Here is a 27,913-nt window from a genome sequence, read left to right on the forward strand (position 1 = left end):
TGTAGCCACACATGGCCCAAGAGCAAAAGAAGCTGTGTATGAAAGTGAGTGTTTGACCTCCCATTAAGTGAAAATTCTGGGAATTCTACATTTTTATTCCTGTATGCTTCCCTGAAGTCTCTAAAGCTGTATCTATTGTCACCCTATTTCTTTCACTAGATACCCAATTCAAGCCATGCTAAATCCAGTTCCCCCAGAAGCTGAATTATCCTTAGATTAGAACTGTAGAAGCCAGCTTAAAATAGGCTTTTGGATCTGTTAATAAGGTTCCAAAAGTAAACCATTTGGGGGGGTTCTGTAAAATACTTCTTATTCTTTTAATGATCTTTTAATTATTTTAACCTTTTATGTTTAAGTACTATGTAAAATTTTAAGTATACATAAAATATATGTGCATATACACACATTGGCAAACAATAGAAACAACTTCATTTTAAACACTAAAATAAACCAGAGAAAAATAAATTTTGTTTAGCTATGTTTTTGTTTGTTGTTTGTTGGTTGGCAGGTACCAGGCATCGAACTCAAGGGCATTCAGCCACTGAGCCACATCCCAGCCCTATTCTGTATTTTATTTAGAGTCAGGATCTCACTGAGTTGCTGAGCGCCTCACTTTTGTTGAGGCCAGTTTTGAACTTGCAATCCTCCTGCTTCAGCCTCCTGAGCTGCTGGAAGCAGCACCCGGCCAGCTATGTATTTTTAAATGAAGTGCTTTCAAGTTTACTTTATATCAGGAGAATATTTGTGAAGAGCCAGTATGTGTATATACACTCACACATATTTTTAAAAATCCATATATATTATCAGTATAAATACTGAAAAATGATTATTTCAGGTCAGCTAAAAAGCATGGAGAGAAATGACAAGTTTAACCATCTATGGTAAGTATGTAAGGTCTGGACTGGGGTTTTAGCTTAGTGGTAGAGCACTTGCTTGCCTAGCTCATGTGAGGCACTCAGTTTAATCCTCAGCACTGCATAAAAATAAATAAAATACATAAAAATGTAAAGTCCATACAGGACTTTACATTATCTTATAGATTATTGATTGGACACTGTTATAAGAAAGGGAAAAGGAACTGGAGAATATTGTCAGTTGGTAAAGATGAAGAGGTTATTTGTTCCTGGGAACATTTATACTTGCTTTTATAAATAATGTGCTAAAAATTTTTTTTATAATGATATGACCATTTTAAATTTTCTTTTTTTTTTTCTTTTCTTTTTAAAGAGAGAGGGGGGGAGAGAAAGAGAGAGAGAGAGAGAGAGAGAGAGAGAAATTTCAACATTTACTTTTCAGTTTTCGGCATTCACAACATCTTTGTTTGTATGTGGTGCTGAGGATCGAACCCAGGCGGCATGCATGCCAGGCGAGCGCGCTACCGCTTGAGCCACATCCCCAGAAAGATAGTTAACAATAAAACAAGAAAAGAAACATAATGAGTTTTATAAATGTTGGTTAAACTAGCAATAAAATACAAAACTGTAGATTTAAGTAGGAAAATAAAAACTAACTAAAATGCCCACAAATAATCAAAGAAATAGGTAAGGGCCAAATGAGTTTTCTATGTACAAATTACACATTGAACCTTATGTAATGGTTTAAAATTTCATGCCCCTGAAATGGTGCACATTACTTAGCAATACATTTATGCCTGAAAAGTAGCTGTATGTAAAGGGTGATGAGAACCACCTCATCACTCAGACAGTCTGAGTTTAAATTCTGGAACTACTTCTGCTTTTAATGATCTTGGACAAGTTGCAATATATAATTCTGTGTGTATTTATATCAGTTTCCTCATCTGTTAAAAGGGGAAAGTATTAATATTAAAGTCCATATGTATAAAGCATTTAGAACAGTTTCAGGCACATAGTGGGAGGTTAATAAGTGTTAGATCTTCTTAAGATGGACCAGGAATATACATCTTTCAGAGCAAACATTTTTCTGCTTCAGTGATTTAAAAATTCAAATTCCAAATATGCATAATGTTCAATCATGAGTAAATTAATAAGAAATAAATGTAGGGGCTGGGGATGTGGCTCAAGCGGTAGCGCGCTCGCCTGGCATGCGTGCGGCCTGGGTTCAATCCTCAGCACCACATACAAACAAAGATGTTGTGTCCGCCAAAAACTGAAAAATAAATATTAAAAAAATTTTCTGTCTTTCTCTCTGTCTCTCCCTGTCTCTCTCACCTCTCTCTTTAAAAAAAAAGAAATAAATGTATCATTTATAAGCTAATACACAACTGCAAATTATATATCTATATCTGATACCTATTATGAAAATATCAAATTTAGTTAAATTCAATCGTTGTCAATATTAATTAATTCAATCATGCTACATTTAAAGTAATCATAAAATACATCAAAAGAATACAAAAAAATATTTTTAATAAAAATGACAGTATTTGATGTTATATTACTAATTTTTGTAAACATTAAGAAAAAATTTGATTCCTTTAAATTTATTTAAAGTAAAATTGGAATCTGTTATATTCAATGATATAAAAGTTTTAAATAAAAGCTAGTGAGCTTTGTAGTAATGAAACTTAAACTAGTTTCATTCAGTCTCCAAAGTCATATTTTTCTAAAAGGCAAATACTTTCTTAAGTTACCTGAGAACTGATCATGCGCTGAGATGAACGAGCAATATTGGCAGGAAGACCAAAGAAACTAGGTTTGTCATCCTCTGGAAGTTTTTCAATGACAGCACGATAGTCCTAAACATAAAGAAGAAGAAGAAAATATTTAACTAGAGATTGAATTTATAACCATTGAAGTCAAAAAGAATGAACAATATGAAGAATGAACATTATGAAGAATCTCACTTTGTCTTTATTTTAACTCATTTATAGAAAATGTTCTTTCAATAATTTTTTGTGTATCTATAATTTAATACTATATTTTCCTACACAAACTCCCAATTCAAGAAAACCTTGAATTGATTAAGACATTTAGTGGCCATGCCTACTATGTGTAAGATATTATATTAATTTGGTTTTTATTTTTTTGTGGTTGTTGTTGTTTCCAGTTTTACCATACACTTTGTTTTTTTAAATTTTTTATGTATATATGACAGCAGAATGCATTACAATTCTTATTACACATATAGAGCACAATTTTTCATATCTTTGGTTGTATACAAAGTACATTCACACCAATTTGTGTCTTCCTACATGTACTTTGGATAATAATGATCATCACGTTCCACCATCATTTATAACCCATGCCCCCTCCCTTCCCCTCTAACCCCTCTGCCCTATCTAGAGTTTGTGCAAGAAATAAAATCAAGAATCAATAAATGGGATGGATTCAAACTAAAAAGTTTCTTCTCAGCAAAAGAAACAATCTGGGAGGTGAACATACAGCCTACAACTTGGGAGTAAATCTTTACCCCTCACATATCAGATCAAGCACTAAACTCTAGGGTATATAAAGAACTCAAAAAGCTAAACACAAAAAAAACAAATAACCCAATCAATTAAAGGTCCAAGGATCTGAACAGATACTTCTCAGAAGATGATATAAAATCAATCAACAAATATATAAAAAATAATCATCATCACTAGCAATTAGAGAAATGCAAATCAAAACCACTCTAAGATTTCATCTTACTCCAGTCAGAATGGCAGCTATCATGAAGACAAACAACACTAAGTGTTGGCGAGGATGTGGGGAAAAAGGTACATTCACACACTGCTGGTGGGACTGCAAATTGGTGCAGCCAATATGGAAAGCAGTATGGAGATTTCTTGAAAAATTGGGAATGGAACCACCATTTGACCCAGCTGTTCCTCTCCTTGGTCTATACCCAAAGTATTTTAAAACAGCGTACTACGGGGACACAGCCACATCAATGTTTATAGCAGCACAATTCACAATAGTTAAACTTTGGAACCAACCTAGACGACCTTCAGTAGATGAATGGTATATATACACAATGGAATATTACTCAGCAATAAAGGAGAATAAAATCACGGCAATTGCAGGTAAATAGATGGAGTTAGAGAAAATAATGCTAAGTGAAATTAGCCAATCCCAAAAAACCAAATACCGAATGTTTTCTTTGATATAAAGAGGCTGATTCATAGTGGGATGGGGAGAGGGAGCATGGGAGGAACAGACGAACTGTTGTTATTTTTAATGGCACTAGGCATTGAACCCAAGACCTCATTCATGCTAGGCAAGCACTCTATCACAGAGTTACACCCCTAATCCATTTTTAAAGTTTATTTTGAGGCAGGGTCTCACCAGGTTGTCCAAACTGGCTTCAAACTTGTGACCCTCCTGAGTAGCTAGGATTACAAGCATGTGCCATAACACCCAATTATGTTAAATGTTTTTAGAAAATCAGTGTAATATTTTTCCCATAACCTATCAAAGACCAATCTGAAGAGTTCAGGTCTGCTTATGCTAAGTTAGAATATTAAAAAAAAAAATTTAAAGAGCTATAAACCTATGAGACACACTGTTTCACTAGTCCTGCTTTGTAAATCACTTTATCATACAGCAATTCCATAGTTACTCTTCAGTTTGCTAATGAAGTATGATGAATTGCATTTTAACCCTACTATTTCATCCTAGGATTTACTCTAAGTATTTCATAAGCTTGTTTTATCAAATATTCATCTGAATGTGTATCCACTTATGACTTTAGATAAAGATCAAATACAGACCAAGAGGAATAATTCATTTTGGTTAAAAGATAGGAATTATTTTGTTTTCATAAATAGGCAAGCTATTTCAACGTAGGTACTGTATATGCATCTAAACTGTATTTGCTGATAGGAGGAGGGAGACACGTCCTCTGACTTCTCATCATACTTTTTCATCCTTGGCATCCCTGGATTCCAGGGAGCTTACGACCTATAAATATGTCATATTTTGGACATACACACTGTACTTGGAAATTCCTCTAATTTAACTCAGCATTTGTAAACTTCTTCATGGTGTTCAATCACAATGTACACGAATATATATTTATGTATATGTGTGTGTTCATTATCCCAGCAGACTTTTGGTATCCTCCTATCTAATTCAGATAGAAAACTAAATTGTAATTCTCATAAATCATACTATAAATTTAAAAACTATTGCTCTTTGTAGAGTTGGTTTATTTCCAAATAGCTGTAAATATTTCTCATCTAGACTGTCTTCTGTCTATATACAAGTATATATTGACAAGTTGACTAAATAACTGGCAGTCACAAGACCAGACTAATGTATCCTCACTTGGACACAAAATAATATTCACTATAATATTTATATAAACAGCATAAAACAAGCAAAAACTAACTTAGGCTGACAAAAGTTAATATAATGTATCCTTTGTAGAAAAGGTAGTAACTATAAGAAAAGATGAAGAGGGCTCTGGAGAACTGTTAATGTCCTATTTCTTGATTCTGTGGTAGTTATACTTGTATTTGATGTATAAAAATTCATTGCATTGCATCTGCAATATGTGTAGGTGATGTCCATATTTTGCATAAATTTTACTTTTCCAAACAGGCTTGAAATACAGGTGGAAGATGTTAAAGTACACCATCTGAAAAAAATATAGACTAAATACCTATGCATAAACTGGTCATTCACTCTAATGTTCTCTACCATAAAGTAAACATCATATATTCAATGCTGTATGCACAATATTTGGAACAAGGCTATCATTGAACAGAACTACAATGCATATTATTGAATGAATAAACAAATTAAAAATAACTTAAAAACAAAACACCTGGGGTAGTCAATAACATAATAATAGATAAAATATTTAATAAGCATATTATGTTTAATTTCGGTTTTTAGATATGTTTTTTGATAATTATGTTATTGAAAGAATGTTCTTAAAGGCTCAGTGGTTGAGTGAACCTGAATTCAATAAATGGTACCCTCCCAACCCCATTATATATATATATATATATACACACACACACACACACACACACACACACACACACATATATATACATATTTGGATGAGAAATAACATGAAGCATAACTACATAATCAAATATATCTTCTTAAAATATATGAAGAAATGTTACAACAATGCTTATAAAAATATTAGGGCATGTATACCAATATAGGTTTGTGGCAAAATAAACTAGAATTAAAATCTTTGGGTTATGTTAAATATAATTTTCTGTAAAAGATGAGTGCATTCTAAGAGGCTTTCATGCGATGACTCAAGGCAAAAGATATAGGTTGCTAAAATAAATACACACAAACAAAAATGTTGCTGTAAAAGATAAAGTGAACGGCTTTTATATACTGAGACTTGCATTAAGTTTACATGGCAGAAACTAAAGGCAGATATCTGCTATACACTATTTCACTTTCCATTCTTCACTACATCAGAGTACATTCACATCTACTAGGAAGTATCATACCCCATTTTCCAGCTCTTCACAGCAATCCTACATTGTTTTAGTTTTTCTGGGCTACCTAGTGTCTTTATGATTTGCCTATACAATGCCCTACTGTCACTATGATAAAATTATCTTCAGTAAATACTCAAAAGTTTATAAGACACTTCACTAGAGTTTAGAGAATCAGGCCATGTGACTAATTAAATAATCTGCATTATGAGTAATTATTTGTGCTTTTGAAAGAAATGACATGTTTAACAATGTAAGAAATTGTTAAAAAAAGAATAGAAGAAAGATCACTGAAGGAGACAAAGGGAAATTAAATGAAGGGAAAGAAGGTGGAATGGGATGGGGAAAGACAGTGGAATGAATTTGAGCTAACATTACTATGTATATACCACAGTGAATCTCACCATTATGTACATTCACAAGACACTAATTTAAAAAAAAATACTAAGCAAACAGCAGAAATATCAGTAGAGAGAAGGAAACAGGAGTGGGAGGAGGGGAGGGAAAGGGGAAGTATGGGGACTGAATTACAACAAATTCTATTCCATGCTTTTATGTCAGGATGATTCTATTGTCATGTACAACTAAGAAGAACCAATAAAATTTAAAAAAAATGATTCAAGGATCTATCTGGTACAAGTAAACGACTGAAAATGATTCATTTTACTTACCAAAATACTGCAGGATTTGGGTAGAGATATGGAATATGGAAAAATGTTTTTCTTATTTCTTTGGTTTAATACATCAATTACTGAAGAGTTAAAAAATTGTTTCAGGTATGATTGAAGAACTCTGAGGTCAAAATAATTATCTATACGCCCTCCATAAATAGCATTTTCAAATAAACCATGTACATATTCCCATTGTACATCTTTGGTACCTATAAATTAAAACAAAATTACATTTTAACATGTTAACTAAATTACTGGCCCTGGTTATATTTATAGAATATGGATATATATGTTTAACGATAACTACTAAGTCATTTATTTAAATGGTCAATATTAATAGTAGTTAAATTTATCCAGATTACTTAATCAAATCAAATGTTTCAAATATTTTACACTTATCAACTTAATGTTCATAAAAAAACATGGAAGTATTAATATCATTCAATTATACAGATGGACAAATTGAGGGAAATTTGAGTCACCAAAGGGAGAAAAATCACACAGCCACGCAGATCTAGATTGGAAGAGACATTCTGAACCCTGAGCCATCCTTTTTTTCTGTCATACAATACTGGCAACTTAAATTGGAAACTCCTTAAAAGACCCTGTCCAAAACAATTTTACATAGCACTTAATGAATGAAACATTCAGTTCACAAAATAATCTGATTAATAGAAAAACACTACAAAACATCTTCATATAACAGTCTTCTATATGTCATGATTTCCAAAGTTAACTATCCATTTCCTATTTTACTAAAAGAGAAATGTATGAAAACACCATGGAAATTTTCTCTGTATTATTTCAATAAGTATCTTCATAACCACAATTCAATGGTAATATTAAAGTACAAGAATTAAGTTTCCAATCTCTAGTAAATACAGGAAACACACAGCTATAATTGAAACTAGCTAAATTTTTTGTTAGTATTACTAGCTTGGTTCTATTTCATCACTATAAAATTCAGAGAAGCATAAAACTTAATAGTTAAGTAGTATTACTAAACACCTTGGAACTCAAGTGAGTTATGGCCTCCTAGAGGATAAGGACATCTATATGATAGAGGAATAATTAAAGTTGTTTTCAACATATATCTTACTATGAACAATGGCTAAATAGCAAGGGACTTTCCTAAGACTTAACAGTTTTCTCATTCTACCTTGATATTCACTAAATGATACATCAGTAACTAATTAATGTTCTTTTCAATTTAAAAAACTGAAGTGACCATTGTGTGATATATTTTCTCATAGTTTTATAAGAAAATCTTAAGAACAAAAAGCAATAATAGGCTAACAACTGTTTACAATATATTAAATATACTAAATATTAAATGATTCAGGTGACTTTTCTCATGGAAACATCTCAACAATTAAGCAAAACAAGAGATAGCCTATATTCCTATTTATAAATCTCGAAGTTGAGGTTTAAAAGGTTAAGAAAATTGCTCTAGGTCACATGGCTATTAATCTCTATACCAATCTCTAATCAATTGGCCTACTAAATTTTTTCTACTGAATAGAATTTTACATAGAATCCCTTGATACTAAGAAATTTTGGAACCATAAATTTTATGGTTATATTTTTAACATGAAATTAAATATTTTTATTAATGCATTCTAAATACATAGAACTATGGGTTTCATTGTGGCATTTTCATACATGAAAATAACATACTCATCATATTGCTCCCCCATTACCTTCTTTGCCCTTCCCCTCCCCTTGATGCCCTTCTTGTCTTCTAATAATTTCCCTTCTACTTTTATGTCTTTTCCCCCCTGCTAGATTCCACATGAGAGAAATTACACAATACTGTCTTTCTGTGTCTGGCTTATTTTACTTAACATTATGATCTCCAGTTCCATTCATTCTCCTGAAAATGACAGGATTTCATTCTTCTTTATGATCCAATAATACTCTGGTATATATTTATGTGTATATACATATGTGTATATATCCATTTGTATATATTACATATATGTATATATCCAGTTATCCATTGATGGACACTTAGGCTGATTCCATAACTTGGCTAATTAAGAACTGTGCCATAATCAACATGGCAGGTATCTCTACAGTATACTGACTTTAATACATAAATACCCCAAAAATATATCCATATATTCATCTAAAGCTAGCATAGTATTAATATTCTCAAACTGAAAACTACCCACATGTCCATCAACAGAAGTACCTATAATCGAACAGCATGCTAAATAGCCTTGACAATACATGGACTAAAAATACATGCAACCACAATCTATCACATATAATTTTAAATGAAAGAACCTAATCACTAAAGGACATACGCTATATAATCCCAGTTTTACAAAAATAATCAAAACTAATATATAGAATTAGGTATCTGACATCAATTCAAGAGCTAGGATGGGAAGGGTAGTGACTGGAAAGCAGCATTGCATGGAATGTAAACTGGGGTAATTATTGGTAATGTTCTGTTTCTTGATTAAGATGCTGGTTACAGTGGTATGTCCCATTTCTGAAAATTTCACTGAGCTAAATGTTATAAGTAATTTTTGACATATTGTGCTTCATTAATAAGTTTTTTTAAACCTAAAATGTAACATTTAAAATGGGACTTGGCCACATCCTAGATACCTATCACTATCCTTTTGCCAAACACGTATAACAGAAAAATTTCTTATGTTTTTGATGGACTAGGTACTGTTACAGATGTAAACAAGACAAAGACCTTAATTTATTGTAGATTATGTTCTAGTGGAAAGGCAGAAACAATAAACAAATGAGTAAAGAAACAAAAAAAATATTAAATAGAACTAATGTATTAAAACAATTCAACAAAACAAAGACAGAATTATTTTAAAAATTACTTTGGATTCAGTGCTAAGAAAATTTTCTGATGGGAATATTAGAGTGAATTTCATGAAAATCAAAGGGAGATCAATATCCTACTCCCCACATCCTCGCCAGCACTTGTTATTATTTGACTTCATAATGGCTGCCAATCTTACTGGAGTGAGATGGTATATTAGAGTGGTTTTAATTTGCATTTCTCTGATTGCTAGAGATGGTGAGCATTTTTTCCTGAATTTGTTGATTGATTGTATGTTCTCCTCTGAGAAGTGTCTGTTCAGATCCCTGGCCCATTTGTTGATTGGGTTATTTGTTTTCTTGTTATTTAATTTTTTTAGTTCTTTGTATACTCTGGAGATTAGAGCTCTATCTGAAGTGTGAGGGGTAAATATTTGTTCCCAGGATGTAGGCTCCCTATTTACCTCTCTTATTGTTTCTCTTGCTAAGAAAAACTTTTTAGTTTGAGTATATCCCATTTGTTGATTCTTGATTTTAACTCTTGTGCTATAGGTGTCCTATTAAGGAATTTGGAGCCGGACCCCACTAGATGGAGATTAGGGCCAACTTTTTCTTTTATTAGACGCAAAGTTTCTGGTTTGATTCCTAGCTCCTTGATCCATTTTGAGTTAACTTTTGTGCAAGGTGAGAGAAAGGGATTCAATTTCATTTTGTTGCATATGTATTTCCAGTTCTCCCAGCACCATTTGTTGAAGATGCTATCCTTTCTCCATTGCATGCTTTTGGCATCTTTGTCTATTATAAGGTAGTTGTAATTTTGTGGATTGGTCTCTGGGTCCTCTATTCTGTACCACTGGTATACCTGCCTGTTTTGGTACACTTGTACATTGCTGGTGGGACTGCAAATTGGTTCAGCCAATTTGGAAAGCAGTATGGAGATTCCTTGGAAAGCTGGGAACGGAAACACCATTTGACCCTGCTATTCCCCTTCTCGGACTATACCCAAAAGACCTAAAAAGAGCATACAACAGGGACACAGCTACATCAATGTTCATAGCAGCACAATTCAAAATAGCTAGACTGTAGAACCAACCCAGATGCCCTTCAATAGATAAATGGATAAAAAAAATGTGGCATTTATACACAATGGAATATTACTCAGCACTAAAAAACAACACAATCACAGCATTTGCAGGGAAATGGATGGTATTAGAGCAGATTATGCTAAGTGAAGCTAGCCAATCCCTAAAAAACAAATGCAGAATGTCTTCTTTGATATAAGGGGGGCGACTCAAAACAGAGCAGGGAGGAAGAGCATGAGAAGATGATTACCATTAAATAGGGACGAGAGGTGCGAGGTGCGTGGGAATGGGAGAGAGAAGGGGAATTGCATGGAAGATGGTAGGAGACCCTCATTGTTATGCAAAATTACATATAAGATGGTGTGAGGGGGAAGAAAAAAGAGAGAGAAACATGTCACAGTAGATTGGGTAGAAAGAGGGGAGGGAAGAGGAGGGAGGGGGGATAGAAGGGCAGCACAATACAATAGACACTAGTATGGCCCTAGGTATAAACGTGGCTGTATAACCAATGTGATCCTGCAATCTGTACACATGGAAAAATAAGATTAAGATTATGTACCCCATTTGAATCAAATGTATGATATGTCAAGATCATTGTAATGTTTTGAGCAACTAATAAAAAAATTTTTTAAAAAAGGAAGATCAATAGAGGAAAGGGGTGGGAGATGGAGGGGGAGTGCTGAGGAATGATGTTGGTCAAATTATGTTGTTATATTATGTGCATGTATGAACTTGTAACAACAAATCCCTTCAGTACGTACAACTATAATGCACTAATAAGAAAAAAATGTGAGGAAGAAAAAACAAAAGTTTTCTGAAATGGAAACTTCTAAGATATAGACAGGAAGAGGCAAAACATTAAAAAAACTTGAGATGATGTGATAGAAAGAATATCTACTAACACCTATAAATAGAAATAAGACTGATTATTTGAAGTACACAAGGTCAACAAGTGTGGCTATATGCTTTAAAGAGAGAATACATGGTTTTACTTACTTTTCTAAAACTAGAGTTAGTTTATAGAGAATGTTTGAAAGCATGCTAAAGTAGAAGAAGATAAGGAATTACAATTTAGAAAATTAAAGCTTTAATGAAATTAAGAAGAATTCAACAGAATCATAATATGATCTGGAAATGGAAGAGACAGAAAGTGCCAAAGCACTGGATGCTTGAGGATGAGGGGAAAAAAAGAATCTGGGGTGATTCATAGGCCTTAACCTTGAAAAAATACATGAAGGATGCCATCTACTGAAATAAGGCAAACTAGGAAGAGTAGCTTGGCTACGTGGCAGGGTTCAGAAAAGAGAAGGGAGACCGAAATTAAGAATTCTGCTTATGACATTCCTATGTTTAAGATTGTATTAACCTACTCTGTTTTCTAATCCATTGCTGGTCTAACCTCTAGTGTCCACTTGCCTCAGCCCTACACAAAAAATTTTAGGGATTTCACTGTTCCTATCTTAGGAGGTAAAGAGCTAAATGACCTTACGGAATTGAGTGATATAATCTTTTTTGCTGCACTTTCAGTATGTTATTTGTATCCTCAATCCTACTTAATAATTTAACCAAGGCTCTACATATCCTTGGTACTAGTAGCCTTAGATTAATACATTCGAATTTTAAAAGTTCCCTGGAAAGAGATCGAATAACTCAGTTGAAGCCTAAAGTTTTTATAAAATGCCAAAAAGTGAAGACAAGATCTTTCTAGTTTTCTGCTTCCTGAGAAATACAGATAAATCAGAAATCAAATGGGTTATATTAAAACCAATGACAAGAACAGAATATATCAGATCCAGATAACACAGACATGGCAGTTAGGATACAAAATACTCAAAAAAAAAAAAAAAAGACAATCAAATTTTGTGACATGACGTTAAGCCAGTTCTGGAAAATATTAATAACATTACAAATTGAATTTATCATAACACCAGAAACATAAAAGTTTTTTTAGAACTTACCATTAAAAAGTCTGTCAATAATGTTGTACCCAGCCCGAAGATCTGATAAAGAAAACTCATAAAACTTGGTCCAACCCTACCAAAACAAATTTAAAAAATAGTAAAGAATTAAGCAGTGTTCAAAGGCAATGTATGTACACATATGTGCTCTTATAACTTAAAATGTGTTCAGTATACACTAAAAAATACAAATTCTGAGACTTTATAATAAAACCATATGCAATATATCTAAAATAACAGTAATTAAAAAATCTACAGACCTCTAAAGCATAAAAAGGACTATAATAATACAATAATTTATTGTATATATTTATCATATTATATTAATATAATTTGTTTTTATCATTTAAGTATATACAGTCATAGAACAAACTGGCATAATTTTTTATTCTGTATACTATGTATACAGTGACATATTTTCTATAATCAGTTTCAGGAGTACAGATTTTCCCCACAAACATGAAAACAAATATTCAAGAGTCCCCAAAACATATAATATTATTTCTCTACATTCATTGGTACTGAATCAACAAAGCAACATAGAAGAATGTTCATAGAGCTCAACATTGTATATAAAATAATAGAAAACACGATTTCTGATTTCTAATGGGCTATAACTAATTATGTAATCAGGTAATTTCAAACTAAAATGCTTGAGACTTGAATAGTACTTAGGGATATTAATACAAATTACATGTATTCATCATTCAACAAACATTTCTTAAATGTGTATTATAGGTGAGACTCTGGGAATATTAAGTAAACCTGAAAATAGGTAATTTCTACTCTCATGTAGCTTTCAGTCAAATGTAGGGAGGAGTGAGATAGAGACAATCATTCAAATGCATGCATAATTACAAAGTATAATAAATTTGATGTAAAGAAACCTACTTTGTATATATAAGAAAGAGATCTGATCCAATCTAAGAGGTGAGAAAAGTCCTACTGATAATGAAGGAGATAGAATAGGTAAAAAACAAAAGTAGACAGATTTTAAAAGTTGTTAGGAAAAAAATTAACTGAATTTTTGTATTAGATATTAATGGAGAGTGAGGATGCCAAAAAGGAGAGCAATTAAGAATGATTTCTATGCTTATGTTTTCAAATGGAAGGTGGATATTCACTAATATGTGGAACACTGAAAGAATATGATGTTTGGGAAGAAATTATCCTGAGATAAATAAAGAAAATTTTAACAAATCTTTTAAACAAAACTCATAAAAAAAACCCAAACTTTTGGAGTGCACGCTCCATACCACGCACCGTTTAAGTCGTGACAATAAAGCAATGAACAAATAAAATCTGGAAAAAAAAAATCGGGTTCCTGCTACAAGATCTAGAAAAGGCATATTTACCAAAATATATGGATTTTTAATCATTTGAGACATCCAACTGGCATATTTGTACATGCACATAACATACTTTAGAAAATTTCATTCCCCAGTATCTCTCCTTGACCTTTCCTCATCCCTGCTCCTTCCTTTCCTCCACCCATCTGGTCTCCTTTCTATTTTCATGAGATCCCTTTTGTTTCTTCTTTCCCTCTAGCTTCTATATTAAAAAAAGAAAAAAAAAACTATGACCCTTGACTTTCTGTATATGATTTATTTCACTTAACATGATGCTCTCCATCTCCAGTTCTATCCATTTTCCTGGAAATGATATTATTTCATTCTTTATGTCCTATAATATTTTAACTAAACTTTTCTACCAACTCAAAACAAATTCTTAATAAGATTTTTTATGTCATTCTATTAGACCTTATTTGTAAAAAGAGACAACCTTTGAAAGCATTAAAATATATTAAACATTAATGTTTAAGAAACCCAAACTCAATAGACTGCAGCCATCAATATTACTTAATACATATTCTTAATACATATAATAAGGTACCTAGCAACTAAGTAGTAATCTACATCTTGTCTGCTTTCACCTCCAACTATGATTTTTATGAGACAAGACTTCCAATGTGAAAAAATATATATTTTCAAGCTTTTTTGTGGAAAAGTGAACTACTATGTCCTCTATGAAAAACAACTTGGTAAAACTTATGAATTTGGGGGAAAAAAGATATCTATTAACTCAAACATTTCACATTTAGGAACAAGCCACTATTAAATGTTAAATAAAGTACAAGGATAAAAATTGTAACATTTTTTCACATTAGCACAGATTAAAAAAATATGTCCTTTCAATATGAGTTAAAAATGCACATCAGTCTAATGCAATACAAATGTAAAATTTGGCATAACTGTATACATGGATAATTTCTAAAATAGAGTATTTAAAAAGTAAGATATAGACATATTTGTAATATGCTACTGAGTTACAAAGAACATTAGTGTATATGTATGAATCCATAAAATGTTTTTATATCTAATATCACTAAAGAACACCCAAAAAATAGTTTACAGTGATACCCATGGAATGGAAACTCAGGGGCAGGAGTATATGAAGGGAGGAGACTAACTAGCATTAAAAAACTTTGTTTAGCTTTTAAATTTACACTATGTACATGTATGATAACACACAATAAAATTTAACTTCACTTTAAATATAACTTATCAATAAAATTAAGATACTATCACTATTTTTCATCTCTCAGTCAAGATTATTTGCCACAGAAGGCCAAGGACTCATGTCAGAGAAGTTAATAGCAAAGGATTAACAGGAAGATATTCCAACCCTTTTCAGAACTCTACAGCTTATTAGGTCTGATGCCTTGAGAAGTTAATTATTATTGACATGCATTTCCTCTTTGTAAACTTAAAATAATAAGTATGTGCTTTCCATAATCATAATATGTAAATTATATGATGCAATGCAATACTATAATTATTTACTATTCCATCTGTTTGACAAAATATTTCCCAGGCTATATGCCAGTCACCATGTTAAGCACCTCCAAATATACATTATTTTATTTAATCCCTACAACAAAGACAAATATAATCATCGTTCTCATTCTATAGTTAAACAAAGTGAATGGGGTAGTAGTGTTTTTGGGGTTAAATTAGTTTATTCATGATCACAAAGCAAGGTTCTTGAGTCAAGACTCAAACCCAAGTCTGTCTAACTACAGATTCTATACTCTTGTTTTGACATGCAACTGAAATCGAGAGGCTAAAAGGATGGAAAGTTGAGGAGAGCAGGTAGGAGATAGCTTCCCAGCAGAATTGGGCAAAGTAAAATAAAGAGAATGGAAAAAAATTAAATACGGAAGAGTTCATGGCAGAGATAGTCATTTAGCAAGAATGGAGCATTAGTACCAGCTATGAGTGCCATGGCAATGGAAAAGTGCAATTTATTGGCTGATTTATTTAAGTGCAATTTATTTAATGAGAAAGAGCTTGATAAATTCAAACCCTTAAAGAAGTCCAGTGTGACAGAAGAGTAGAGTACAAGTAAGATGTGGGGCAAGAGAGGAGGTTGAAGAAAACAGTGGATCTTTCCTTCTGGACTATAATAAGAAATCTGCAAGATGTTTCCACATATACAACAGAAAGCCATCAGATGAGTTTTAAGCATAATAAAAGAATAATCAAACTCACATATGAGGAAAATAATCTAGTTGGTGAATGTAAAAACAAAATTAAAAATCCCAATCAAATGACAACAACAACAAAAGAAACAATACTTATAAGTAAGGCAAGAGCAGAAATACAGGTAAGTGAGATGAAGCCTAGAAAAAATAGTGAAGACTTGTACATGGAGTAGAGTTGTACTTTGAAATCAGAATAGTACTTGATCATGTACTGGTAGGGAAATTAAGAGATAAAAACACCAAAAACAAGTCCTATAATTCTATCTTGAGGAAGATGGGGATCAATGCCTTTTATCAAGAAGATATACTAAAGGAAAAACAGACATAGGAAAACCAGTTTTTGAAGATTGAGATGTTTGTGAGTAGTTAATCATAAAAATTATATCTAATATTTACTGAGTAAATATGAGATGTGAAGTAGATAACTGAATATAGTCTGAACCTTTGAAAAGATTGAATTGGAGATATAAAGGTATGAATCACAAGCCAAATCATGATATCATCCTAGCTATTTATATTAAACTATAAGAATATTCTAATAAAATACAAAGTTTTGACTATTTAAGACATTCTTAATTACCTGTGGAATATAATTTCTTCTTTCTTGACATGCAGCATGAAACCATGCAAAACTAAAGAGAGCATGAGCTCGATATGTATTATCTTTTTTGCTAATTTGTTCAGGAGTCCAAGAATCATAAGTACGCATTAAATTCTTCTTCAAACCTGGAGGTGACTAAAGAAATTAACAGACATCCTATTATTTAAAATATTACAAATAACTCTATATTTATCATATTTAAGAACACATTTTAGTGAATAGATTTTCACCACTTACCAAGTTTGATTTGTTACTTCAAAATGTTCAAATATAAAATGAGTTTTGAACACCTTATATCTAACAGTTCATTTTAATTATAAATCCAGAATATAACCAGTAGTTTTCAAAAAAGCCAATTTTTACATGATCATTAAGTTGTTTTGTTGTTATTGAAATAAAATCATTATTTATAATACTAAGATACTCATTGGTATAGGGCAGATATTTGGGATTAATATGCCAGTTACTCCTCACTAATTGTTATTTGAATTTCCATGAGGACTACAATGTACCATTTACACATAATGTAAACTAATTTGTCTTGAGCATTAGTCCACCAAAGTTAAAGTGGGTATTACCAGACATTGCTAAGCAACTGAGTACAAATACAAAAAAAGGAATAGACATTGTATATTAGACTAGTACTCAGTCAAAAAATGCTCATCTACAAGCATTAGGAGTATATGTTATATATCTGTATATATTATATCAAAATGATAAAAATAAAGTATTCAAATCCTTAGAAAAAAGAGTACTATTTAATAATGCATGATATTGGGCTGGGGCTGGGGCTTAGCAGTAGAGCATTCACCTAGCACATGTGAGACCCTGGGTTCAATCCTCAGCATCACATTAAAAAATAAAATAAAATAAAGATACTGTGTCCACCTACAACTAATAAATAAATAAATAAATAAAATAATGTATGATATTAATAGGAAACTAAACAACTTAGAGTTTTCTTCAAAAGGTGCTATAATATACATTATACAAATTAATAAACCATGTACAACAAATTAGAAAATTATAATAGAATATTTTAAAAATAACAAAACCACTAGGATGCCAAAATATAAGATAAGGAAAAAAGTTATACTCACCTACAAATTCACAGACTTAATTTAATTTCAATATTAGTACAAGTAAATATGAAGCATTAAGCATTTTGACCTATTAAGCATTCAGCTTAGAAAATCAGAAAAAAAGAAAACATAAAGAGGATGAAATACAGAATTAAAGATGGAAATTCAATGAATAGAAAAAATAAGAAACAATATGAATACAAGCATGACATTAATAATTTGGAGAAAAACTTTAAACAACTCTGGCAACTAATCGAAATAGAAGAAAAAAATGGACATTTAATATGCTTTAAAGATTGGCTGGGTGCAGTGGCGCAGGCCTATAATTCCAGCAGCTCAGGAGACTGAGACAGGAGCATTGCAAGTTCAAAGCCAGTCTCAGTAAAAGTGAGGCACTACACTTCTCAGAAGATGATAAACAATCAATTAACAAATACATGAAAAAATGTTCAACATCTCTAGTAATTAGAGAAATGCAAAAAAAAAAAAAAAAAACTACTCTTAAGATTTCATTTCACTCCAGTCCGAATGGCAACAATTAAGAATACAAACAACAAGTGTTGGCGAGAATGTGGGGAAAAGGTACACTTATACATTGCTGGTGGGACTGCAAATTGGTGCAGCCAATATGGAAAGCAGTATGGAGATTCCTTGGAAATCTGGGAATGGAACAACCATTTGACCCAGCTGTCTCTCTCCTCAGTCTATACCCAAAGGACTTAAATACAGCATACTACAAGGACACAGCCATATCAATGTTTACAGCAGCACAATTCACAATAGCTAAACTGTGGAACCAATCTAGATGCCCTCAGTGGATGAATGGATACAGAAATGTGGTATATATACACGATGGAATATTATTCAGCAATAAAAGAAAATAAAATCATGGCATTTGTAGGTAAATTGATGAAGTTAGAGAAATTAATGCTAAGAGAAGTTAGCCAATCCCAAAACACCAAATGCCAAATGTTTTCTCTGATATAAGGATGCTGATTCATAATGGGGTTGTAAGGGGAAAATTGGAGGATCAGACAAACTCTACATAGGGCAAAGGGGTGAGAGAGAAGGGAGGGGGCATGGGGGTAGAAAAGACAGTGGAGTGATACCTAAGTACACGTATGAAGACATGAATGGTGTGACTATACTTTGTATACAACCAGAGATATGAAAAATTGTGCTCTATGTGTGTAATAAGAAATATAATGAATTCTGCTATCATATATAACAAATGAGAATAATAAATAAATTAAAAATTTTAAAAAAGTGAAGCACTAAGCAACTCAGTGAGACCCTGTCTCAAAATAAAATACAAAATAGGTATGGGGATGTGGCTCAGTGGTTGAGTGCCCCTGAGTTCAATGCCCAGAACCAAAAAAAAAAAAAAAAAGATTATAACTGTGTCTTGAGGACATTATAGACATACATACACATAATAATTCTGAAACTCTCAATGAGCTATACCTTAGGAAATAGTGAAGTTTAGTCCTTACTTTTATATCACATGCAAAAATTAAGTTCAAATGGATTGAATACCTAAACGTAAGACCCCAAATTATAATTCCTAGAAGAAAATATAGGAGAAAAGCTTCATGACATTGGATTTGGCAAGGATTTCTTAGCTATGACACCAAAAAACATGGACAAAAAAAGGCAGAGCAGATAATGGAACTGCATTAAATTTAAAAATTTATGTGAAGCAAAAACTACCACCAACAAAAATAACCAACAAAAAAATAAGGCAATATGGGAATAGGAGAAAATATCTGCCAACCATCTATTTGATAAGAATGTGTAGAGAGGATAGAGGTGCTTTGGCACACACCTGTAATCCCTGTGACTCAGCAATCTAAGGCAGGAGGAAACCAAGTTCAAGGCCAGCCTCAACAAATTAGCAAGGTCCTAAGCAACTTAGTGAGATCCTATCTCAAAATAAAAAGAGCTAGGGATATAGCTCAGAGGTAAAGTACCCCTGGGTTCAATCCACAGTACCAAAAAAAAAAAAAAAAAAAAAACAATACCAACCAACAACAAAAATTAAATATATTTTATATACATGTGTGTGTTCTCATATGTATATGAGAACCCTTACAAAAATAGAAATACTCCAATTAGAAAAGAGAAAACACCATTAACAAACATTTCTCCAAAGAAAATACACAAATGTCCAATGAGCACATAAAAAGATGCAAAACATCACTAATCACTAGGAAAATGCAAGTCAAAACCACAAGGTATCATTTAACTCCAATAAAGATAATCACTATTTAGAAAAGAGAAAAAAGAAAAAAAATAAATAATAATTTAAAAAAAAACAGAAAATCAGTGTTGGCAACAATGTAGAGAAATAGTGAACAGTTACTGGGAATACAAAATGATACAATCACTATGAAGAACAATATAGAGGTTCCTCAAAAAGCTAAAAATGGAAACAGCATATGATCTAGAAAGTCCAAATCTAGGTATATATCCAAAATAATTGAAAACAGAATTTTGAACTTATTCACTGTATTACACATAATAGCCAAGAAGTAGAAGACCTAAAAGCTCATTGGTGAATGAATGGATAAAGTGTGGTATATACATATAATGGAATATTATTTGGTCTTTAAAAAATCAATACTGTCATATGCCCAGACATGGATGAATCTTAAGGATGAATCTTAATGAATCTTATGCTAAGTGAACATACTTCTACAAAATGAGGTATCTAAAGAAATCAAACTCAAATTGAAAGAATGGTAGTTGACAGGGGCAGGAAGAAATGGAAATTTCTTCAGTAGATACAGAGTCTCCAATAGAGTAGAAGAAGGGAATCAGGGAAGGGAAGAGAGGAGGGAAAGAAGGAGCACTGGGGATTGGAATGGAGAAAACTATGTTATAAGCATTTATGAAAATGTCAAGATGTACTCAACTATTATATATAACTATAATATACAAAGAAAAATTTTTAAAAATGGATGCAGGATATCAATTTTACAGAATCAAAGTTATAGAGGTCTCTTGTCAACGAATACATGTAGTTAACTCTACTGTAGTATACACTTAAAAATCATTAAGATAGTAAATTTTGCATTGTGTTTTTTACCTAAATTAAAGCACAAGTGATATGAAATAAAACTTGAAAAATATTTTGAAAAGTTTTATATCCTATACTACCATCTATGCGTATTATAACTCATCTAAGTTAAAAAAAAAAAGTGTTTTTATCTAATAGATGGTTGTTTCCAAAGTTTTAGAAGGCACAAATAGATTACTGTTATCATAAGAATAAGTTTTAAATCTTCTTACCTCATATGTTATCTTCAAACTTGACTGTAGTAAAATAGGAGTAAAGTTGGGATGAACTTCTGCAGTGAGCCAAAGACGAAAGGTATCTTTAGGTTGAAGAGTATTCAATTCCTTATACATAAAAACAATAAAAAAGTCTACTTAAATATGCACACATATATATCCGTTTTATCAATCTATTATTAATAATTGGTTTTTCTCACTAAAACTCTTCTGTGACATTCTGACATATTTCTTAACATTTTGATATTTCCTAAAAATTTTATCTTCTCTATTATTACCTTAGTGTAATGAATAAGAACTTGAATCTGAAGCCAGTTTCACTGGACTGCAATCCAAACTTTACCACTTATTTGCTGTCTGATCTTGGGCTCTGTGACTTACACCATTTCTGAGCAATGATAATAAAAGTACCTACCACACAGGATTGCATACAACACAGAAAGCAATGCCTAATATACACAAAATTCAAAATAAGTTTTATAATTGCTATGCTTAAATCAACAGCCATTTTCAGGCCTTTAGGTTCTCATTATTTCAATTCTTGCTTCCACAGAGTTTTATCAATTGATACCAATATATAAATTACCTTTTTGACAATTTTTACTAGTATCTTATGGCTTATAACAAATACAAAATTAGCATACAAATTCATCCACTCTGCCCCTTATATTGTATGCTGTAGTCATTTACTTAGATTGTTATGCCTTTCAGTCTTTACTCATCATGTTCCCTCTGCCCATTTTTCTCTTTGTAACCTAACAAATTATTTTTTAAATATTTTTTTAGTTGTCAGTGGACCTTTATTATACTTATTTATATGTGGTGCTGAGAATGAAACCTAGTGCCTCACATATGCTAGACAAGCACTCTACCACTGAGCCATAACCTTAGCCCACAAACTCTTAACCATCTGTAAAAATAAAATTTAAATAGCATGTTTTAGGGGAATATCTTCTCCGGTTCTTCACTGCCACAATTTAAAGCAAAACTAATCACCCATGCCATTTTGTAAAGTCTCCTTTGTATAATCCATCATACTAAATAGAGTTACTGATAAATGTGGTCTCTTTCTTCTAAGCTATGATCCTACACAGCAGGTAAAAATCTGACCAGCACATAGCACAATTCCTGGCTTTTTTCTGTACTCAGAGTCTGTAGATTAAATAAATGAAAAAATAGCTAACAGCTCTAAAAGAAAGTGAACTGTTAAAAAAAAAGTTTTAATATAAATCAGCGACTCACATTTCATTATTAATATCATGTAAAATGTAGTTAGGATAACTAAAAAATGTCAAAAGAGTAGCCTTTAAAACATCATGCTTGCTTAAAATTGTAAATAGTAAAATGTATTTACACCTCATAATTTTAAAACTTAATTTATAAAAAAATTTGTCTTGGGTCATTTAAAAAATTGAAATTCTAAGAGAAACAATACATTTGTGTGGGTTCATAGTAAATATATAAATTTATATCCAAAAATTCATCCAAACTTTCCAAGAGAAAAACAAAATAATGACAATTTTTTAAACATCTTAGAACATAATCTACCCTATGATTCTAAAAGTTCTAATTAAGATTTGCTTCTAAGGCATAAAATATATTTTATTAAAAACTATTGATCAACTATTTAAAACATAAAGCAGAATAAGTATTTGCTAGTATTTTAATGTTTGAAAACATTATTCATATTTTTACACATTAGTGATTTTTATAAAAAACTAATAGAATTATATGAATATTCACATGTAACTCAGTTCCAAAATTTAGTTCTTTTGATCACAATTAATGAAACATCATGGTCCATCAATTCACATACTCAGTCATTACCACAGTCAAAGATTTACTGATTATTTTGTGCAAGGTACTATTGTTGTCCATTTATTAGGAAAACACAAATTTTCCACATCTTACAACTAGGTTAGGGCTGCCCTCAGTTTACTCTATTCTCTTGTAGTTCTGTTTTGAAACTAATTCTTCCAGATTAATTCAATTAACTAATTACTAAACCTTCTTCTAAGAGCTTCCACTGGCTCAAAGTCCCAGGATTAAAAACTCCAAACTCTGCAATGGTTCTCAGGATATTTCCATAACCTATCCCCTTCCAAGACATGTAACTCCATTCCCCCAGGCTGCCCTACCTGACCCTTCTAGTAGGGTCAAAACCATTCTCCATTCCTTGAATAACAAATGCATATGCCCCACACTATACTTTGTAGTTGAGCTGCTAGAATTATAATATACAATATCCTTTATCTATATGTAGCTAAATTTCATTCTGTCTTCAAGTAACACATTGGTAGAGTCATCTCTACCAACGATCACATAGTGTTTCTTATATGAGCATCAGACTTAAAATCCACAATTGTATTTAAAACATATCCAGGGATTTGTTGTGTCTTAAGAGTTATTTTCCTCCTGAACCATTTAGGTTGAATGAGCTGACTGCTTCAATTTGCAATCTAGCTTCCTTAGCATCTAGGAAAATCTGTGGTTTCTCTAACACTGCTTTCCATACTGATAACAGAACATGAGTATAAAAATAAGTAATGGTATAAATAAGTCATCTATAATCCTTTAAAGTGTCTTTTATTTTCCTTCTGGAAAAATTTTCTAAGCTTCCTATTAATCTTGATTACCAATATCTTGGCTTTCCTGATATACCCCTAAAAATGACAGATTTTTTTATAGCCTTCCTACTTAGATCTATTTTGTCTTGCACAAACGTACTTATTTAAAAAGAAAATATTTGTTTAAAATTATTTATTATCAAATACTTTTTTAAAAAAATCATAAATAATGCCTGATATTTGAATAATGTTGTTCCTTGGAGATTACTGAATTGATATAGTAGATACTATTTGTACCCTATTGAGCTGAATCTACCTTTTCCAAAACTGGAAGCCAAGATACCACCAGATGTAAATTCTTCAAACAGAGCCAGTCTCCATTGTGTGCACATTCTTTTAGCATTTGAATAGCTAAATCAGCTTGACCTTGACCCATGGCAACCTATGGAAAATAAACAAATAAACACACAGAACTGCTAACATGTTGTAATTTAACATTGTAAAGGATTCAATAATAGTAATCTCTAAACCTAACTGGATTTAATACTAAGTTTTAAAGAAAATCCAAACTAATACTCAGGATTAATCTAAAAACATTAAATAAGTAGAAATTTATATGCATAGTTTAGTCAAAGTTACTGCTAACAGGAACATCCTGTAGAAAAGGGCTTCCTGTTTGAATAAACCTCACTGAAAACTTAATACTGTCTTAATGAATATACTGATCTACTATAGCAGTGGATTGAACAGAAAATCTGAGTGAAAAATCAGTACAATTGAGCCTACCTGCTCTGCTATTTTGGTATCTTCTCTTTGTTCCTTATGAAATCCTTTCCAATTTTTGTTTGCTATTAAGTATTTGGGTTTTTAAATTATTATTTCCTAAAAAAAGGTGGATCCACTTTCCAAAAACTAAGAGTAAACTAATAAATTTAATTTTCTAACTTGCATGCAAATTGAGTTGGAAAAAAGAAGCCCCAATATCAGAAAAAATAGTATTATATTTGATAAATTTTACTCAAAATATTTATGTATTTCTTTAATTCTAGACCAAGAAACTGCAAATAAATATTACTGTGACGTTTTTGTAAAAGCATCCATGTAAACTTTTAAAATATATTCTCAAAACTTACCACAAACTTTTGTGCCTTAATGCAAATTAATGTCTTAGGTTTCTGAAAGTCAGAAGTCTCACTGATCTCAAATCAAAATGTCTCAATATTATTTTCTTTCTGGAAGTTCTAAGAGAAGATCCTTTCCTTGCCTTTTCCAGCTTCTGGGAGCTATTTTATAGCACATTTCTCCATTTCAAAGCCAGAAATACAATGGCTTCTCTCTTTTCTGACCTCTACTTCCATCTTTATATCTTATAATTTCAGGATCCTCCAGCCGCCCTCTTATACACACGCTTATGATTATATTGGGCCAACTTGGATAATTTTCCCATCTCAAAATCCTTAACATAATTATATCTGCAAAGTTCTTTTTACTATGTAAGATAACATATTAATAAATTCTAGGGATTAGGACATGGACACCTTTCAGGGCATTATTTCTCCTACTATAACAACAAAATGCCCACTAATAGGATATAATGTGGCAGGAATAGCAAAGGCATGGGCAAAAACAGCTGGGCAATTTGCACTCACCTGATGATAACACTCTCCACTTCTTTCAGCATTAGCAAGTTCCTGGAGTTCCTGAGAAGGATCAGCACCCGGGGAAATAATTATTAAAATGGGTTCAATTTCTAGTGTCTCTTTGTACAAACGTTTGAGATTTAGAGGAAGTGGTGACAACTCTTTCAGTCCTAAAAGATAAATTTAAAAAAAATTTCTAAGTAATGTGCATCATAAAAACTATTAAAAATCAAAATGAGATCAGTGGAGTAGAGGAAATAAAAAGTCTATTAAAAATCAAAGGGAGATCAGTGGAGTAAAAGAAATAGACCAGGGGGAAAAAAGAGGGGAGGGAAAGGGGAAATACCTTATTGGCCAAATTATATTGTTATATTGTGTGCATGCACAAATATGTAACAACAAATCCCACTATAATGTACAACTATAATGCACCAATAAAAATATGGATAAAAATTTTAATGAAAAAATAGAAATTAAAAATGAAAGTCTATTAAAAATTACACAATATATAACAGAATACCTGAGTACATTATAATTTCATTCAAGTTTTTCACTCTAAAATCATTTACATACATGGTGGTGCACACCTATATCCCAGTGACTCAGGAGACTGAGGCAAGAAGATCTCAAGTTCAAAGCCAGCCTCAGAAACTTAGCAAGGCCCTGAGAAACTTAGTGAGACCTTGTCTCAAAATACAAAATAAAAAAGGGCTGGGGATGTAGCTCAGTGGTAATGTGCCTCTGGGTTCAATCTCCAGTACCAAAAAAATAAAGAAAATAAAATAATTTACATACTACAAATAACATACTACTAATAAGAATTTATTGAATGCTAATATGCCAGCACTTTTTCTAAATGAATGTATAATATCTTCTGGTCATTACAGTGATAGCAGATGAATACTCTGATTATCACATTTAACTATTCTGTTATTGCTGTTGTTGTTATATTTGAAGAAATATACAGCCAGCAATGTGGTTTTAATGTACAAGTGTCTTCCTACAAGAGAAGACCAACCCATCCACCCATGTATACATCTCATTAGTTCAATACAATTCATTAATTTATATGATAGCTGAATGTCTACCCTGTGCCATCTATATGGGGAAATCAGATTCCAAATCACCTGGGCAAACAATTTCACTGTCATGATATTGGATAAAGATTTATTTCTTACATCCATCATAATAATAAATGGAATTTAAAAAATTTAAATGCTTAGTTTGGAAACAGAAATATGCAGCTGTCGGTTTAAATTTATTAGGCGAGTGACTCTACACAAATCACTAAAAGGCAGAATGCCTTGGTTTCTTAAATTGTAAAACAGGTATAAAACCACCAATCTTTAGGGGCAAATAAGATATAATAATTACAACAAATTCCATTTATTCATCACCTACCCTGTGTTAAGCCTTCTACAAAGCAGTTTATTTACCTGCTTTGTAAACCAAATAATGACCGTAAAAAACAAATATCATTATGTTCATTTTACGTGTAAGAAAAAAAACTCAAAGAAGTTGAATGCCTTGCCAAAGGGCACCCAGCTGCTGTTAACTTTTTTCAAACACAATTCATCTGTCTTTTTCTACTCTGCAGCCCTTCACCAGCTACAGAATTGTATTCAATTACAAAATCAAAATTTTTCTACTACATAAAATATCTTCTTCTAAAACTTGAGTGTTTCCACTATTAATGTGTTTAGCAAAAAGATGAAAAAAAAATTTCAATTAAGGATTAAAAATATACTTACTTCAATTGAGCTAAAAATAATATGACCCAAAAAAAGCGCTTAAAAATAAAGGGAGGCCTAAAAGAACATGCTGTCTGTCTACCAGAATGCACAGGCAGGAAGGGTTTCCATATGTCTTCAAAAGTAGAAATGAATAGACAAAACTGTACCTCAGAAAACAAGCATTCCTAAAGCCTTCTGTAGCAAATACTTTAAAATACAAACTTAATGCCATTGAAATGGACCATGATAACCTTAAAACTGCCAGCGTGAATCATTCTAAACTATTAAATAAAGTAAGAAAGTAAAACATGTTAATTGCATTTATCATAGTGTAAAACTGTTTGTACATCACTAAGATCTTATATTTTCAACCTGGTCCTTTCAAATAAATATAGTATTTCTTTCAAAGGAAAAAATAAGAGCTAAAAATATGACAAAAGAATAACTTAAACCTTCATTATATTTTATTTTACTTAGACAAAATATCGAGATAAAATGAAAGAACATGACTCTTATACTTTTCAGGTATCTGAGTAAACACAGTACCAAATTATATTGGCCCCAAAACAGACTGG

At 31.8% G+C, this 27,913-nt stretch overlaps 1 protein-coding gene across 2 annotated transcripts in view; it reads right to left on the minus strand.

The window, feature by feature from the left end:
* The window catches only part of Dync2h1 (dynein cytoplasmic 2 heavy chain 1), a 337,531-nt gene that overhangs the window by 127,637 nt on the left and 181,981 nt on the right, over nucleotides 1–27,913 (minus strand). For both annotated transcript variants that reach the window (XM_076843827.2, XM_076843826.2), the window contains 7 exons: nucleotides 25,615–25,775; nucleotides 24,282–24,407; nucleotides 21,396–21,506; nucleotides 17,002–17,157; nucleotides 12,878–12,953; nucleotides 7,045–7,253; nucleotides 2,612–2,716 (listed from right to left, as the gene is read on the minus strand). In XM_076843827.2, the coding sequence (XP_076699942.2) occupies nucleotides 2,612–2,716; nucleotides 7,045–7,253; nucleotides 12,878–12,953; nucleotides 17,002–17,157; nucleotides 21,396–21,506; nucleotides 24,282–24,407; nucleotides 25,615–25,775 (944 nt within the window). The remainder of the gene's footprint in view (nucleotides 1–2,611; nucleotides 2,717–7,044; nucleotides 7,254–12,877; nucleotides 12,954–17,001; nucleotides 17,158–21,395; nucleotides 21,507–24,281; nucleotides 24,408–25,614; nucleotides 25,776–27,913) is intronic.

Source organism: Callospermophilus lateralis, chromosome 2 (genome assembly GCF_048772815.1).
Source record: "Callospermophilus lateralis isolate mCalLat2 chromosome 2, mCalLat2.hap1, whole genome shotgun sequence".
In the NCBI taxonomy this organism is placed as follows: domain Eukaryota; kingdom Metazoa; phylum Chordata; class Mammalia; order Rodentia; family Sciuridae; genus Callospermophilus; species Callospermophilus lateralis.